The sequence below is a fragment of the Otolemur garnettii genome, unplaced genomic scaffold (assembly GCF_000181295.1).
Source record: "Otolemur garnettii isolate 467f Iridium unplaced genomic scaffold, OtoGar3 scaffold00016, whole genome shotgun sequence".
In the NCBI taxonomy this organism is placed as follows: domain Eukaryota; kingdom Metazoa; phylum Chordata; class Mammalia; order Primates; family Galagidae; genus Otolemur; species Otolemur garnettii.
Genome location: NW_003852411.1, coordinates 9,996,675 through 10,014,965, shown reverse-complemented (window position 1 = coordinate 10,014,965; position 18,291 = coordinate 9,996,675). Strand labels below are relative to the sequence as shown.

Here is an 18,291-nt window from a genome sequence, read left to right as displayed (position 1 = left end):
GTTTAGTACTGCTTTCTTGTACCTCTCAGCCAAGGCGTCTGCCTAGAATCTTCTCACCAGGTGTTATCAAGTGTGATTTGGGGTTGGCTGAGAAATCAGTGAATCAAGCAAATTTCATCACACTCCATTCTTCACATCTGTTTTTTAGTAAACACGTCTTCAGTCTTCAGGTCCCTTAAAAGTGTTTGGCTCTCTTGCTTCGGGACCTTTGCCTTGTGGGGCCACAGTCTTCATCCTGCCTACTCTTTATTCTTAAGTTCTCAGCTTTAGGGTAATTTCCTCAGGGACACCCTCCCCGCAGCCCTGAGCAGGTGGGCTCCCTCTGAAGCTGACTGCTGTCATGGGACCTGGGGCCAGACCCCTGTTGTCAGGCACATCATCTAGTTCTCTTTGTGACTATGGAAAGCAAGAGGCATTCAATAAAAACTACTTTAAGGAGTGAGCTCATTTCCCCCAGGGGTCTGTGCTCTCAGAAGGAACAGTCTAAGAAGCTTCACAAGGAAGTGTGGCAGGTGAGTGTCTGAGCTTGACTCCCTTCCCCTGTGGACTGTTGTAGTAGGTGGGCAAAGCTCACACACTACAGTTTCAGACGTGGCCTGTAAAGGAAAACACAATCTTGGGTGTCCCCTCTGCTGTGAGCTTTGAGCTCCAGCCCTGGCCACCTACCCAAATGTGTTTACTCAGATTTATGCCTCCCCTTGGGAATGAAGAGATTTGCTCCGTAACCCACCAAAGGTTACTTTGGAAAAAGAGGCCCTGTACTGGCTTGTCTGCTGGAGGCTGATATGTCACAAACTTGATCTAACAGGAAGTTAGTTATTCCCATCTTCACAAATCATTCAAGAATCATCCCTCGCAGTCAGCACTACAATTTGATGCCTTTGAATCGAAGTGTCCACACAGCGATTGACCGTGCCGTTATCTCCTGCGCGCAGGCCTGAAGCCACATCGGGTGGGCATGGTTTGCCTTCTATGGCCTGCTTCCTGAGACAGGTGGCAGATTCTTGGAGTTGATTTTCAGACACGCTGACTGATTTTCGCTGAGGCATTTTACCATTTTCAGCCCCTTCCTTTTGTGATTTTTGGCGAGTACTTCTAAGACTGTTAACAGTTACATTTGTCTCCAGGTCTCTCAAAGTGTCCTTATTGATATTACGTGATATTACGGTGATGAAGAGAATGATGGCAGATAGATGAAGACGGTTGTTATCAGGTCTTTCCTCCAGATAGGTAGGGGTCAGGGGAGTTAACTGACCCACGCTTTAATTCCCAGGTGGCCCAGCTAGGATGAGGAATTGGGTTTTCTTCTCCTGGTCTCCAGGCCGCCCTTGACCTTGTGTACAGGACCAGTGGCTTCTCTAGTGCACCAGACCTACCTTTCATGTACTTATACAACTTCAAGCTAGGATTTCCCCTCACAACCAAGGTTCATTACCTCCACCCACTCAACTCTGGTTATGTGTAAGTTAGATTTTAGGAGTGGAGCCAGGCAGGGTAAGACAGAAAAGCCATTGGCCAGTAATCTTGCTTTTTTTTTTTTTTTTCCTGTCAGGATTTTGTGATCTTGCTTTCCTTTTTGAAATCTTAAAAGTGTCAGCGTTTGTGTCTGCTTCTTAGTCTGTCAAGTACAGAAAGTTTCTTCCTGGGACTGGAATACATAAAGCCACTGTGCGCTTTGGGGCTGAGTCCAGGCCTTTCCAGAAAGCCTCCCTCCCTGGCATGCTGATAAACTGTCTCCCGGAGAGGAGGCCAGGGGCTGCCTCGGGTTTTATTGTGTGGTTTGCGGATGGCTTTCCCTGCTTCAGTTCCTTCTTCCCCCTCTCCTTTCATTTATTTCTTTTTTTATGTGAAAATGCTTCTTCTGGCTAATTCATTGTTCTGGTTTGTGGGGAAACTTTCAAAGCCTTCTTAGACTAAGCAGCCGGAAAGTCACTGTCGCAAAGGGTAAAATGCACAGATTACCAGAGCTGGTTGAAAACAACAGACTGTGGAGGACTAAACGTGCACCTAAAGGCAGGTCGGATCTGGACAAAGGTCACCTTTCAGGACTGTCAGCCCTTTGGAGGCTTCAGCTTTCTGGGGAAGTAAGTTCTGTGTTACATGTACCCCATAGAAATGTGCATACAAGCTTGCAGAGATGGAAGCAAGGATACACCTTTTACAGTTGTTTGTAATTGTGAGAACCTAAAAAATAAATATCTGCTTAGGAATTAGAAGAATACTTAAATAGTTATGGTGCATCTGTACAGTGGAACACCACGTAATCACAAGGAGCAGTGAAGTACATTGAGTGATACTGAGTGGAGAGGTGTCTTTAACTTATGTTCAGTGCGAAAAAGCCATGTTGATTTATATATACACATTGCATATATTTATATGTGTATAGGTATCCACAGAAAAGTTTAGAAGGATATACTTCCAAACTGGTAAGAAAAGGTCATGGGAGGCTGTATGCCATGCTCACGCCTGTAAGCCTAGCACTCTGGGAGGCCGAGGCAGGTGGATTCCTTGAGCTCAGGAATTCGAGACCAGCCTGAGCAAGAGTTAGATCCCATCTCTAGGAACATTGCGGCGGGCGCCTGTAGTCCCAGCTACTTGGGAGGCTGTGGCAAGGGAATTACTTGAGCCCAGGAATTTGAGGTTGCTGTGAGCTATGATGACACCATGGCACGCTACTCAGAGAGACTTGTCTTAAAAAAAAAAAAAAAATTGAATTAAATAAAAAAATATATAAATAAAATTAAAGAGAAAAAAGAGGTCATGGAAGTGAGTTTAGGATGGGGGGGGGGATGGTTTTTTTTTTTTTTTAGCTTCTATGCTTTTGTAAAACTTACCTTTTTGGCACTAAATAACGATTTTGTCATTTTAAAATTAGAGATCACGGGCAGTTAAGAAGTAAATGACATATTAATATCACTGACTTCCGTCTGTCATTTTGGATTTCCCTGGAGGTGTTCTGAGTGACGAAATACTGAAAGGTCATCAGGTTGTCTCATCATGAGGCTGAGGCTCTTTTTGACTTTAATTTCGTGATATGATTCTCTCTCCTTATCTGTTTTTTCATTAGTGTCATCAGAAGAATCTCCTCTAACTGACGTATGAAGCAAATAGTAGTATTAGTTACATTAATTCATCTCTCTTTTGAGAAGTACAACCCTCCGCCTGTGATGTTAGGTGTCCCTGACTTCTAGTCTGTCACCCTACTGTGTGCCCACCACAGTTCTGGGCTCAGTGCTCAGGAAAGAAGGGAAATAATTCATAGAAAAAAAGTCCTATTTCATGAAGCATGCTATTTCATCATTTTCTTCTCTAGTTCACGATATTTGGTTTTAGGGAAGAAAGGAGAAATGGTGAATGCTGTTTGTGGGCCCTCAAAAGGGGAAAGTCCGTTGATGTTATTTTGTTCATGTGTTCCATTAATCCCTTTCTTGAAGGAAATGAAATTGTTGTTGGTAATTTTATTTAACATGGACTGAAGATATGGAGAGTATTCGTTTTTGCTATGATTTTTATTTGATGGTTTCATGTCATCTCCTTTAGATGGAGATAATTGACTATTTTGTATTTTGGCGTGCCTTAATGTCCTCAGTGAAACAATGATGTACACAGGAGTGAAAACAGTTCATGCTTTTATTTCCTTCTGTTTGTCCTGTTCCAAAAGCAAAGCGTTAAATTGGCTTTAGTTGTACTTTTGCCTTGATCGTAGTCCAGCTCTCGGGCATGAAATCAGATGTGAGGGTGAGACACACCTGTGGAAGCCCAGTCTGCAGTTTCGCATGTGTGGGTAACGATAACTTTTAATCCAGTTGCAGTTTGCTAGTTAAACAAACAATTTGTTTGAAGTATAATTAGATGATAATAATTTTAAAATCTGCCAAAAACGTTTATAGGTGAAAATTCTGTTCAGTGAGGTCTGTAACTGCAGAGTTATATCTCTGTCAATAAAAAACGTGGGTGGATTAATTTATAGTCCCTGTCACCTTCTCCAGCCATCATCATCACATGTGTCTGGGTTGTGGGGCGGCTGGTTGCTAATGAGGTGAAGTTCTTTGTTCTTCTCCGTGAGACACAGACCAACACGTGCCTGGCTCAGAAGTGTTGGTCAAGTGTTTGAATGTGGAACATACAATAATAGCACTCAGGGCCTGGCTCGGTGGCTCATGCCTGTAATCCTAGCACTCTAGAGGCAGAGGTGTATGAATTGCTTGAGCTCAGGAGTTCAAGACCAGCCTGACCAAGAGTAAAACTCCATTTCTACTAAAAATAGAAAAATTAACCAGGTGTTGTGGTGGGTGCCCATAGTCCCAGGTACCTGGGATGCTGAGGCAAGAGGATCACTTGAGCCTAGGAGTTTTGGTTTTTTGTTATTTTTTTTTCACTTTGTCACTCTCTGTAGAGAGCTGTAGCATCACAGCTCACAGCATCCTCCAACTCCTGAGCTTAGGCGATTCTCTTGCCTCAGCCTCCCGAGTAGCTGGGATTACAGACACCCACCACAATGCTTCACAATGCTTGGTGATTCTTTTTTTTTTTTTTTTTGTAGTTGTCGTTGTTTGGCAGTCCCGGGTTGGGTTCGAACCCACCAGCTCTTGTGTATATGACTGGCATCCTAGCCGCTGAGCTATAGGCACCGAACCTAGATTCCTTTTTTTTTTGAAATCCTATTGTTGATCCCTAGTCCTTGCTGGCCAGCCGCTACTTAAGATAATAGAGTCAGCTTGTTCTCAAGTGCTTTAAATTCATGGAAGCTTCTAAGAATTTTGCCTTTTGAGCCCCTGCCCAGGTTTTCCTGGGGCACAGCAGGGTGGGTCCCCATGGCCAGGTGCACGTCTGACTCTCGGTTTCTCTTAATCAGTGCCATTGCTTCACTTCTGAGGGCCTGGCTTGACCAATGTGCCGAAGATTTCCGGGAGCCCCCGCACTTCCCTTGCTTGCAGAAACTGCTGGACTATCTAAAACGGATGATGCCAGGCTCTGACCCAGAGAGAAGGGCACAAAATCTTCTTGAGCAATTTCAGAAGCAAGAAGTGGAAAATGACAGTGAGTACTTGTTTGCTTACAGGGAAAAACCTGGATTCTGATTCTCTAACCTCCATGTGGGAGAAATGTTCTCCCTATACTGGCTAAATACAGGAAACTTTGGTACCCTCAGAACACACGCAGCTGGAGGGGTGGTGTGGGTGTCATGTTCTCAAGGTCATTGACGTGCTAATTATAGAGTCTAGAGTTTGAGCAAAGGAGGAGCTTTTCATGACCACCTGGTGTGGTCCCCTCCTTTGTTTATAGATGAGGAAACTGTAGAAACTCCAGCTGAGAGAAGTTAATTCATTTCCTAAGGCAGTGGTTCTCAGCCTGTGAGTCCTGACCCACAGGAACTGTATTAAAGGACCACTGTATTAGGAAACTTGAGAACCACTGTCCTAAGGCTTTTTCTATCACTAAGAAGAAAAGAGTGGTCTCCTTGATGATTTTTTATCCTCCCTATTGACATGTACCATGCTGAACCTGAATTTGCTTTCTATTATCTGTCCAATTATTCCTTCTATCAAATGTAAATCCATCAGAACCTCCTCATCCAGCAGGCAAAGAAAATTAAGTTCAATTCTGATCCTGCCCTCCCAAAAGCTCAGAAAAGGTGCTTCTCCTTCAGCACAGAAAGCATCGCCGCAGTGTGTCCCATGCCAGTGCGGATTACTGTCACTTAGCATCTCAGATGGCCTCATCAAAGGAAGTTTCCGTAGCCATTCTTTTCTATTTGAGGAATTGACCGCCTATTTTCAAGGACAAAGGAAAAGCCACCACTGCAGGTTGTGGGGTGCTGGGAACTATGAGGCTTTGAAGAAAGTCAGAAAGAGGTTAGGAGAGGCTTCCAGTGTGACGTTAGTCCCCTCCCTGGGGTGCTGGGTGATGGTTGCCGTGGCAGCTGACCCACTTGGGACTTCTGACAAGCATTTCCGTGAAGGGATGCCTGGTTTCCTCCATCAGGGAGAGGAAACGTTCCTCAGCACCAACAAGGGAAGCTTCATAAGCTCCAAAGAAAACAGCCTCACATTCCAAACAATACCTGCTGAATTTTTTATGTATGGGGGACCAGAGAGAGGGAAATGCAATTGCATCATTGGAAGGTGACTGCCAAATACACTGTATCTCAGATGACTTCATCTGCCAGGAATGTTTGAATACCAGGGCCACTCACTCCTCCAGCTGCAGACCTCGGCTCCCCTCTGGGCCTCCACGCCTGGCTGTGTGCTGGAGTGGGAAATGCCGAGTTGGAGCCTGGCTCTCCCCAGTGGGGCTGCCCCTGGCTCCACGCCTAATTGGAGAACCGGTGGGACCAGTCGTTCATTGTTGCCAGCCCAGGGACTGGAAGGCAGAGCTCATTTGGCAGGCCGAGGCAGGGGAGCGGGGGACTGCCTGGGTTCTCATATGCTTGTTTTACCCAGTCTCACACTGGCAGAGGTCACAAGCTCTCCTATAGGGTTTTCAAAAGTGAAATTGTGCTTCCAGTTTCTACTTAGCTCTGGCAGAGAATCAAAAGCAGAAAACAGTGAAGGCATGGGCTATGCCTCAGAAAGGACCATGCGATCTTCACGGGTGGCAGCATTCTAGACACATAGTGGCTGCTGTGTTTGTGGAGTGGCTGAGTGAGATGGAACCTTAGTGCATCCCTCCTTAATGGAGGTGGATCAGCCTCTATATTGCTGGCTAGAAGGATGAGAGGCCCATTCTGAACCTTTGTTTAGGTTCCCGGATTTCATATTCCTCTGTGCAAGGACAGAGTGCACCAGAGTTTGTGTGGAGTTAAAGTAGTGAAATTGGATTTTTTTTTCTTTTTTGTAAAGACAGAGTTTCACTTTATTGCCCTCGGTAGAGTGCCCTGGTATCACACAGCTCACAGCAACCTCCAGCTCTTGGGCTTGGGCGATTCTCCTGCCTCAGGCTCCCAAGTAGCTGGACTACAGGCACCTGCCGCAACGCCTGGCTATTTTTTTGTTGCAGTTTGGCCAGGGCCGGGTTTGAACCCGCCACTTTCAGTATATGGGGCCGACGCCCTACCCACTGAGCCACAGGCACTGCCCATGAAATTGGATTCTTTAAGCCCTCTACATCATAGGGTTTAGGCTTCCTTTAGCTTGTACGCATTTTGTCCCAAGGGGGCAGGTGGTAATTACCTCCTACATTTTCCAGTCATAGCCCAACCCCATTCACATGAGACATTCAAGTTTGGGGTAAGAAGGCCATCCTTCAGTCACATACCTCCCACCAGGGTAGGCAGGTACCTACATGCTGAATAGAGGACGTGGTGTAGGGTCCACTGTAAAAACCCCTTTTCCCTTATACAATTTATATTTTATTTTTTGCAGTTTTTGGCCAGGGCTGGGTTTGAACCTGCCACTTCCCGCATATGGGGCCGGTGCCCTACTCCTTTGAGCCACAGGCGCCACCCCCCGTATGCAATTTTTAAAAAAGCCATCCCAACTTGATCCAGGATGCCTAAAAGTCTTTTATTCCATAAAGAGAGAGAGAAAAGGCTTAAGATACAAATGCTCTGGGGGAGCAGGAGCACACCAGTTGACACTGCTGCTAAGATATAAGTGAACATAACTAGATTTTCCCCCGAGAACAGGTTTGGCAGGAAGAGCACTGAGGGTGTGGAGAGGATGAGTTTGGGAGACGAGCTGGCAAATGCAGAAAGGTTCCAGGGCAGGGAGGCTGGGAATCCCGTCAGAAAAGCTTCATCAAATTGCAGTCTTTGCAAAGGGAGAGTAGTGGTCCTGCCCAGGTGTGGGCCCTTCAGCTTTTCACTCCGCGTCCAGGCTGTGCCCTATGCAATTTGCTAATATAGCTTATCTATAATGAGGGTTCCCTTCACGTATGCATAACTTCAGGTGGAAGCAGAAAACTGCTCTGCATGTTGAGAATTCTGAGGACTTCACTGGCATTTCTAACACCAGAACGGCCCCTCCTACCTGCCCAAAGCCTCACCTGCCTTTGTGCCCAGCCGTTTCAGTCTTCCGATCATAAGTGGTCCAGCAATTCCGAGTTGCACAGCTGGGGTTTAGGAACTAGTTGGGTTAGCCCTGGAGCTGATCAGAGAGTTTGAGGGAGCCCAAGATGAGGGTAACCCCCAAACGTAAGCCCAGATGTGCTTCTCTAGACTTTGCCTAACCTGGCTCAGTCCTTGGGTTAGGAACCAATAGTTTGTCAAAGTGACAATGTGAGGCCTCCAGCCTTAATAAAGGGTGTAAAAATAAGCAGAGTTTGGGAAGACCTCTATTTCACTGAGACTTATTGTGCTTATTCTCTCTCTGGGAGTTTTCTGGAGCCTTCTTCCTGAATGAAAGAAGTCCAGTTTGCCTCTGTAAGCAAGATTCTATAGACTGGCACCAAATTGCTAATCTTTTCCATGTGTAAACAGATGGGCTTCTCACCACCATCTCCTTCAGCCTGGAAGAGGAAGAGGAACTGGAGGGTGGAGGGTCAGCAGAATTCACGTGCTTTTCGGAGGATCTGGTGGCAGAGCAGCTGACCTACATGGACGCAGTATGTCCTCTCTTTGTGTCTGGGATGTGCCCCCATCTAAACCATAGGGTGGGGGTAACGGTGCTGGTAGCCCAGAGAGGGCAGTGGGGTCATGTGATTTAAGTCCTTTTGAATCCGTGAGAGAGGCTGAGCCTGTAACTGCGGAGTTAAGGTGAATCAATGATCTAAATAATTCAGGCCTAAGCTCTTCTTGCAATTCTAGGTGAAGGCACTTTTGACTTGGAGCTCCAGACACGCAGAGCAGTAAGAATTCTAAACCTAGTGAAACAACATCTACCCTGTTCCCTGGGTATTTTTTCTCCCTTTACGCTCATAAATATTTCAAGATCTGAGCTGTTTATTTGGAGGATTGTAGAGGGGTCAAAGTATAAATTAGGATAAAATAAATTCACTGAATCCACATGCGACCGTCTCTGGCAGCTTGTTTCCACGTGTGCTTCCTGTCCTTCAGAAGCTGGAATATTTTTGTTAGCTGTTCATATTTGATTATGCCAGCCCCATTTCCTAGCTCAAATGTTAGCTGGTAAATACCAGAGAAAGAGGAATAGACTAGTAGGAATTATCACAATGGCTTTAGCGCTTCTGCAGCTACCACTTTTGAGAAAGGAGCAGAGAAAGTGGCAGTTTCTGTCTGATAAATAGGCAAATAGAGCATCAGCAATAAAGCAGGTAGTGTGTATAAAGCAAACCCTGGTGATTTGTCTTTTATGCAAAACCCCTATTCACCTTACATTGAATTGTTGTATAAACGAGAATCTGATTTGTTCAACAATTTTGGGGGGGGGGTTTTCTGCAACTTGTGGCATAAGAAAAAGATAGAAAACTTCACTGGTTATAACTTTTAGGAAAAGACCTGGAAACGAGGCTTTAAATCCTTCCTTCTTCCTTTTACCGTGTGACATTGAATAGTTTCTCCTTTTGTATTTTACTTTCTTCGTGTTAAAGAATGTGAAACGGTGGCATTGTTGAATGTGGCGCGGGCTTCCGTTTTGCGGGTCACTTTCCAGACGGTCAGTGAGCACCTGTCTGTCTTATAGACAGTTTATGGCTGTGAGCGCCCAGGATGCACTGTGGATATGATTTTGTGCTTAAGGAACCTTAACCAACTAGTTTTTTGTTATTGTTGTTGTTTTTAGTTTAGATTTTATCTGACTTTCCTTGCCAGACAGAAAAGTCATAATGTTGTTAGCCATTTGAATTTTCTTTTGGTCATTGTGTTCTCTTTGCTCAGTTGAGCAGATTTAAACAGATCACGTAGGTGTTTATGATCCGCTAGTATATTAATTATTTAGTTTTATCTATTGGAATGGACACCCCAAGGCAGATCAAGAAGAAAAGGATTATTTGTTCATTCGTGAAATACCAATTTCCAGATGACCCGGGTGACATGCTTTGCCATATGAAGTGCCTGTATTATCCTTTAAGTCGGTTTTTCTTTTGTTCTAGCAACTGTTCAAGAAAGTAGTGCCTCACCACTGCCTGGGCTGCATTTGGTCTCAAAGGGATAAGAAGGAAAACAAACATTTGGCTCCTACGATCCGTGCGACCATCTCTCAGTTTAATACCCTCACCAAATGTGTTGTCAGCACCGTCCTGGGGGGCAAAGAACTCAAAACTCAGCAGAGAGCCAAAATCATCGAGAAGTGGATCAACATTGCTCATGTAATTGTCTTTTAAAGAATATTCTTTGTGTGCCATCGATGTTAGAGATTACTCCATCAGCTTTGTTTGAATGGTTTGGCCATTTGGTTGAAAAGGCAGGCAAAAGACCATAGGTGAGGATCCGCTGGGTTTCTGTTGTTCCAAAGTAAGAAAAAAATTTGAGACTTTATTATTGAGACCTTTAAATTTGAAACCTTATTTATTTTCCTTTAAAAAAAATTGATCTCCCGCTCATCTTTTCACTTGTGGGCCCCCCACGCTGCTGCTTCTCGGGGATGAGACATTCTGTCTGCTTTTTTTTTTTTTTTTATTCACCACAGACTTGATCTCTGCACCATGTTCAATGAATATAAACAAATGGTGTGCACGCCCAACAGACCGCTCTTCAGCCCAGAGTGATTACCCATGCACCCTTCCAGTACCTGGAAGCATCATATCTTCTACAGATTTGAAGAGCTGGTAGCTTTTCAGAATCCGTAATCTCTTTTTTAAAGGACTCAGAAACACTCACCTTAATCTCACCTTAATCTGAAGGCCTTCTGGAGGCCTCATACCTGAAGTTCAGGGGTAGAGTTTATTCCTGGTCCTGAATGCCATTCTGCTGAATGTTGGAGCCTCGTCTCCTAGATCCGCTGTTTACATGCTGATGACCTCCACCTACCATTTTATGTCTTGAATGAAAAAATGCGAATAGTATCCTATCAGTTGGCCACCAAATATTTTACGAGCTCTTAATGTGTGTGAGCTTAAAATACTATTAATATATAGTAGTATATAGTATATTATAGTAGTATAATATATAATATATACTTCAGGAACATCCCAGGATAGAACATAATTATTTGGCTTTATAGGAACTTGTAGTCAGAGAAGGACATACAGGAATTATCTCCCCCTGGGCAGTAGGGCCGTATGCGATAAGGCCTGGAAGAGCAGAGGGGGGAGAAATTGCCTCTGATTGGGATGATAGAGGAAGGCTTCATGGATGAGGTGACTTTTGAATTTTGCTTTGAATGATAGGAACTTTGGTATTTGCATATTAGGGAAAGTATTTTTTTCCTAGACAGAAGAAATTACTTCAGTAAGACAGTGATTTTGAAAAGTGATTAGTTTTCTTTTTCAACCAGAACGCATTTTGTTTTAGATGTCAATAGATGTATTTCCATTAAGCCCCTTCCTATAGAGCGTGATGCCCAAGCCCTATTCTTCTTAGTTTTCTTTGACTGAAGAGCAAGGATGGAATTGTGCCAGAGAACGTGTCTTGTTTTGAGTTTGTAGGTTGCCTGTTATTACAATTTTTTTAGTATATGAGAAAAGAGATCAAGAAACAAAGAGTTGCATAAGGAACTTGCTTTTCTCCTACTGCACGTCGAGCTTATTTCTTGACAATTAAGAGCTATAAAAAAGTTCGGATAAAGTATGCTATAGCATAGCAATTGTTTTCTTAGAAGGATAAGAAATTATTTTTTTGCCACAAGTGTCATAGCCTGTCTCCAAAGCATTCTATTCCCAGTCCATTCAGCTCCGGAGAAAGTCTATAGCAAGAAGATAGCATCTGTATATACAACACAGTGTGGCTCAAACGATATCATTTGGTTTAAAAAATTGTGCATTTATGTGATAATTAGACAAACAAATTGGACAATTCGAAGTCTATTGTAAATTCCATAGCGTGTGGTACAAGCCAGGGGTCCTTAATCTTGGTGATGCCATTTCCTAATGTCATGTTATGTCTTTTGAAATTGTATAGGGCAACTTAATAAAATTATAAAACTCACAGGTGGCTTACTGCCAGGGTTTATTTTTTCCCATATTAATCATAGTCAATTTCTATTGAAAGAATATTTGGAAAAAAATGATAATTTTACATGCAGAAAAATTTTCTGACCTAGTGTGATTCCCTTACTGTCACATTTTTCCTTTTGGATCACATCTCGGGGACGATAGCTTCACTTCTAGAGATGGGACCGGACACTTCCAGTACTCCTTTAAGCCTCTTTCTGAATGTGTTCTGTGTATTTATCATCACTATAGTCTATGTCTATACCACACTGTAGAGCCTTGCCTTGCCTTTTGCCTTTTTCCTCCTTCCCTCCTCTCCTTCTTTCTTTCTCTCTGTCTCTCTTTTCCCTCCCTCCCTCCCTCCCTCCCTTCTTTCCTTCTTCCTTCTTTTCTTTCTGGGAGGACATTGAGGTATTTAAAAAAGAGTGAACATGACTTTTATAAAGTGCTTTGGCATCTACTCTAAAGACAATGTCTGAGGGTTGGTTTGGCATGGTTTTCAGTAGCCAGGTTTGGGCATGCTGAATTAGAGAGGGCTGTTTTCCTTCATATTCAGGATTACCATTACTTGGTGAAATGGTCCTTGAAGAAATTTGCTTTCATGTCCAACCACTCTGGGACTTCTTCCCCCATATGTTCTGCACAAAGCCAGACACGTGCTCATCTGGTGGACCCAGTTGTCAGCAGCTGATCAGTCGCACCCCCCACGTGCCTGTGTACGAAGCACCCACCGCCTTGCCACCTTCCCCGTGGCAGCCAGCAGTTGGGACCCTTGCCCTGTTTTACTGTCCCTGCTTTCGATCAGCAAGACGGTGACTCCAAGGTCACTAACTGCCCATGCTGTTGGCTCCTATGGTAGCTGAAGTTTTAAGTAGGAAGCCTCTCTCCTTACCCAGAAAATGGCATTCAGAATGTTTCCTGTTCTATTTTTTTTTAAAAACCCTGCCAAAATGAATTTTATTTTAAAAGGCCAAGTTATTTTGGAAGCATTGAAGTACCAAGGTGTTTCTGAATGTTTATAGTTGCAGGACAAGCCAATTTGAAACCAAATGAATGTGTATAAAAATGTTCCCTCTTGGCTAAGAGCATAAAAGCCAAAGTTCAACTTGTGGTGAATTTTTATTGCAAAGTTATATACACCTCTCTGAACGAGGGCTGGTCGTGAGATGTTCCATACCATCTGACCTCGAAGTGGCCGCCGTGCAGCAGCTCAGTTCGTGGGTCTAAAGTGATCTTTCATGTGTATTTTTAGGGTATCCGTGTGCTCTCAGCAAAAGAAAGTTGCTTTTCCTAGCATGGCTCCGTAAGACTCACCTCCGTTAGTGTTTTTACTAGGAAAGCTGGAGACCATAAAATTGTAACAACAACGCAAAAAATATATTAAAGGGAGAAAAACAAGCATAGGGTGCCAAAATCTATAAAGTGTTTCGATGACTGGGGTGGGAGGAAGGAGCCACTTTTTGATGTTCAGTATTTATACAGCTGCCTATTTAGTGGTAAGAATTCATAGCAGCTGTGATACCTCTAAAACAGGAAACCACCAAGTCACTGTAGTATTGATATTTAAATGCCTTTTATGTTTTAATCACTCCCCATACAGGAATGTAGACTCCTGAAGAATTTTTCCTCTTTGAGGGCCATCGTTTCAGCACTGCAGTCTAATTCCATCTATCGGTTAAAAAAGACGTGGGCAGCCGTCCCAAAGTAAGTTCCCAAGAGTCCGCTCTACTTGGCTTTGACTGGTGTGATTAGTTGCTGTGTTGGTGCCATGGGCCCTCACCTTCAAAGCTCCTGTTACATAACCGGGGAAGCATATTTGAAATCCTCCGTGTGTTCCAGGCAGGGATTCATAACCATGAATGAGTCTTGAGGAAGGGCTGCTGTAGAAATCAGACTCATTCTAAGTTAAGTGTACCAGCAGTGCCTAGATGACTGGCCTGTGGGATGATTTGAAAGATGTGCTTATTATCTGGATTTTGAGGGGTAAGGTTGTGAAACGCTGAATTTATAGCAGTTTGCCATGACTTCTGGTTAGTTTTCAGCCCCATTCCAAAGCCCTGAGTTACTCCCTAAGGGGTGCAGGTAGGGCCTTAGTTCTTGATGTCCAGCAGGAAGCTGTTTTGTAATCCATTTCGGCTTCAGCATATTAAAAGCTGTCTTAGTGATATTAGAAACCCTTCAGTGCTCCTGAGTACCTGCCTGGAATTACTAACTGGCCACGTTCTAGACTATTTTTTCTTCATATTTCTTGGTACAACCTTTGGAACAATTAACAGCCTAATGTCCTTATTATTTCACGACTGCTACATTTTCCATCTCCAGAACTTCACTTGTAGACCAGAGAACTTTTTGCAATTTTCTTCATCAGGACTTTTTTCCTTGGGTTCTTTTTCCTCTTCATTATTTTGAGTAGTCTCTGTGTATGTGAGAGATTAGTTGATAGGTTTTCCTTTGCACATACATTTTATGAAAGGTAGGGATAGCATAGAATCCTGGTGAAATACAGTGGGAAAATGAGAAGCCTAGGGTGTCCTCATCCTTCACACCTCCACGTCGCCTCTTCTTCCCCTCACTGTCCTCCCAACTATAATATCAAAAATAAAGAGACAATCGGGTATTATAATGCAGCTTTGCCTTATTGCAACCTTGTCTGATTGCAGTGAAAGGTAATTTTAGTTTTCACTGGTGCTTGATAAATAGAACTTTAAGGAAAGTCACCCAGCCATCCTAGGATTTCTTCCATAGCAACTTTGAGGGTAAGACACAGATTAAAAAACTAGTAAACTTGTGTCTTAGTCTCCTTAGTTGCCATATGAGAAGGTCTGTTCTTTCAGATGGCTGTTTTGTTTTGTTTTGTTTTGAGTCAGAGTCTTGCTCTGTTGTCCAGGCCGAAGTGCAGTGGCAGGATCATAGCTCACTGTAGCCTCAAACTCCTGGGCTCAAGGGATCCTCCCACCTTAGCCTACCGAGTATCTGGGACTACTGTCATGTGCCACCACACCTGGCTAGTTTTCCTTATTTTTTTGTAGAGATAGGGTCTCACTGTGTTGCCCAGGCTGGTTTCAGACTCCTGGCTTCCAAGCCATCCTCCCTCCTCAGGCACCCCAAATGCTGGGATTACAGGCGTGAGCCACTGGCCTGGATGGCTTTTTAAAGTAACTATTTTTAAAAAACAAACAAAATCCCCTCAAAGCTGCATTCTGTACATTGTGAATATCTGGTTTGTTTCTCAGTTGCTTGGTTGATGTTTTAGCAGGGACACTGTAGAAGTGTCACAGTTCCTTAAAGAAGACACTTCCATATCAACTTTCCATGTCCCCCATTGCTAAATTCCAGGAACAGGGTTATGAAATCTCATTATGTTACCACTTTTCCCTGTAATCCTTCCTCTTCATTTCTATCTTTCAGTAGCCAGAGAGGACATCTATATATTTCACTTTATTTAGGGCCACATGAAATTTAAGGTCTTAATTATTTTCTTCAACACATGGAAACCTTTAATAGTTTATTTTGTTAAAAGAGTAATACTACATTCTATTGTAAAACAAACAGGCTCTTAATAATAGTTTGTTTCATGATGATGGAAATGCCCCATCGTTATACAGCCTCTGGTAGTTCTTTGCCTGCAGAATCATCATCCCTAGTAACTCAGGAGGGGCAGGCAGAACAGGAGGCGGCTCGGGAGCTGTCGTGGGCAGAGCAGGTGCTCTCTGTGAGGTCTCACTCCCACGGTAGTTCCATAAGGGGGCCGTAGTGCGTCCATGACACAAGCCAGAAAATCGAAGCCCAGGAAAGCTCAGCAACTTGTTGGAGCTCAGTCAGGAAGTGAGTGGCAGAGTTGGGATTTGGACCCAGCCCACTGGCCGCAGGGCCTGAGGTGCTTCCACCAGTCTACTCTGGCTCCTCAGTGTAAGCACACTGGTCTGTGATTCAGAAAATATGGGTTTATACCTGCAAATCTCAGCAGTTACTAATGGACACTTGGGCGTATCCCCGGCCTTGGCATCTTTTTCTCTGGGCGGGGCAGGTGAGCTCTCAAACCCTCCTGGGCTTTGTGTGTGTTGCTAACAGTGTTTAACTCACTGAATGGAACATGTCTCAGTTGAACACCGTGATGCCCCAACTGATGGATAGTCCTTTTTTTATGATTATAACGTGTAGTTACAAAACAGACCTCTCTTCACACAGGTGGCTATGTCTACCTTAAAAAAAATAGAAGCCACTCTACGTAAAGAAATTCATGGGCTTCACCTGTGCTGGCACTGCCCGCCAGTCCCGAGTCAGTGCAGTTCCTTCATAGACACAGGTACCGAGGACAGCTGAGTCGGAAGGCATGCAGGTGATAATTCTCAGATGAGTCATTCCTGTAAGGGCACCTCATAGGTCTTCATCACTGTTCTCCCAGGTCCTGTTCATCCTTCATGTCTGAACCTTCAGACAGTGTGGACTGTTGTTTTTCTGGAAGCCCTTCTTGAGGAGGGCTTGAGAGCCTTTTTGAGAGCCTTCAACTCTCAGTTGAAGTGAGACCTCCTGGTAGGCTTTTCCCCCTCTTTGTCATTAATATTCTCTCAATCTCTCTTCACAGGGACCGAATGCTGATGTTTGAAGAACTCTCAGATATCTTCTCAGACCATAATAACCATTTGACCAGCCGGGAACTACTGATGAAGGTGAGGCTCTTGGTGAGGGTACTGGCCAGCACTGTTAATATCTCCAGGATCTATTCAAGGGAAGAGTAGCTTGAGGGCTCCTTAAATTCCTTCATCTCCACCTCTGCTCCAAGCCTAAAGTGATTAGAAAAAAGTTTTTTTTTTTTTAAATGCAGAATCCAAGAAACTTCAGAAGAGTCAAGAAGTCCAGTTGCACTTTCTCCTTCTACCCTCTTTAGCTTCCCTGTTTTGCAACCAGATTGTGAAACTTGAGTCCGTATGTGTACCTCCCGAACAAGCTACTCTGCTGGCAGTTAGGTGGGTCAGAGGCCCTGGAATATTTCTTTTCAGCAAAACATCTCCCAGAATGACAGAGGCCAAGCCTGCAGTTCCACATCCTTCATGTGGACTGAATTGCACAATCTGTCAGTCAGCAGTATTTGTTGAACACCAGATGTGTGCTCGCTTCTGAACTGCACGCTGGATGACAGTATAGCTTGGTTCATTTGCTTTCTCCAGGCATTTGTTGAGTGCCAGATTTTTGTAAAGCACTGAACCTGCTTCTAGAGATAGGAAGATAATGAGCACAGACCCTCCTTCCCAGAGGTCACTTTCTAGTTGGGGGATATAGACTCTAAACAAGGAGAAGTCGTCAAACAAAGACATGCTCCCCATTTCGGTAAGGTGGATTTTATCATCATGCTGCAGATAGCCAAGACTCTGAGAAGGAAGGAACTTTCCCTAAGGCACACCGCTGAGAGGTGGTAGAGCTAAAATGTGACTCCAACCTGGGAGACTCAAAAACCTGTGCTTTGATCACTAAGTCAGAAAGTTATTTCTTCTGACCTTTAGGGATTTAGGGGCAGAGTGGATCAGGTACAGCTTCATAGAGAAGGCAGATCGGTAATTCAGATATTAGTTAAGCACTCCTCGTGTGGCAGGTGTAAGAGATGAAACCATATTGCAGGCAGTCTCTGATCATAAAGGGATTGTAGTCTCATGGGGGAGGTAAAAAAGCAGCCGTTTATAATGTGTTCCACTTATCACGGGAAGCCCTGAACTAGGCAATTAGAAGAAAGGAATTCTTGTCTTTAATGTCCTACTCTGTAAATTAGAGACAATAATAATATTTGGTCTGTTGATCTGATAAAATTGTTTTGAAGACTGACTACAGTAAAATATTTGCAAGCACTATGCAAATATAAGTTACACATTCATATTTGTTCATGTTCATATTTGATGAGCTGTCTACGTGTTAAACCCAAAGTACACATAACCAGGGAAAATGGGTAACGTATAAGCTGCATACTCATGTTCGGGAGGACACTTGAGTAGGAATAGAAGTCAAGTGGAGGTGGGGCTACCAAGAAAAGGTATCCAGGTGACAATTCTTAGCTAGTTGTTCCTATCAGGGCATCTCGTAGGTCTTCATCACTGTCATCCTAGGTCCTGTTCAGCCTTCATGTCTCAGTGAAGACTCTTCTTTTTCTGGAAGGTCCTTGACACTCTCGAGTCTAAGTACCTTCCCATGTGCCCCAGGAGAAGCCATCATGCCTCTGTCCTGGCACTTGTCACATGTTTCACTGGAATTGCCTTTATACTTAATCCTTCTCTCTACTGTCCCATAAGCTTCTTGCAGGCAAGAATTGTGTCT

At 43.9% G+C, this 18,291-nt stretch overlaps 1 protein-coding gene across 1 annotated transcript in view; it reads left to right on the top strand.

The window, feature by feature from the left end:
* Nucleotides 1-18,291, top strand: part of RGL1 (ral guanine nucleotide dissociation stimulator like 1) — a 124,675-nt gene that overhangs the window by 71,448 nt on the left and 34,936 nt on the right. Inside the window, exons 5-9 of the mRNA XM_003785630.2 lie at nucleotides 4,856-5,040; nucleotides 8,420-8,544; nucleotides 9,991-10,206; nucleotides 13,589-13,692; nucleotides 16,574-16,658. Of these exons, the coding sequence (XP_003785678.1) occupies nucleotides 4,856-5,040; nucleotides 8,420-8,544; nucleotides 9,991-10,206; nucleotides 13,589-13,692; nucleotides 16,574-16,658 (715 nt within the window). The remainder of the gene's footprint in view (nucleotides 1-4,855; nucleotides 5,041-8,419; nucleotides 8,545-9,990; nucleotides 10,207-13,588; nucleotides 13,693-16,573; nucleotides 16,659-18,291) is intronic.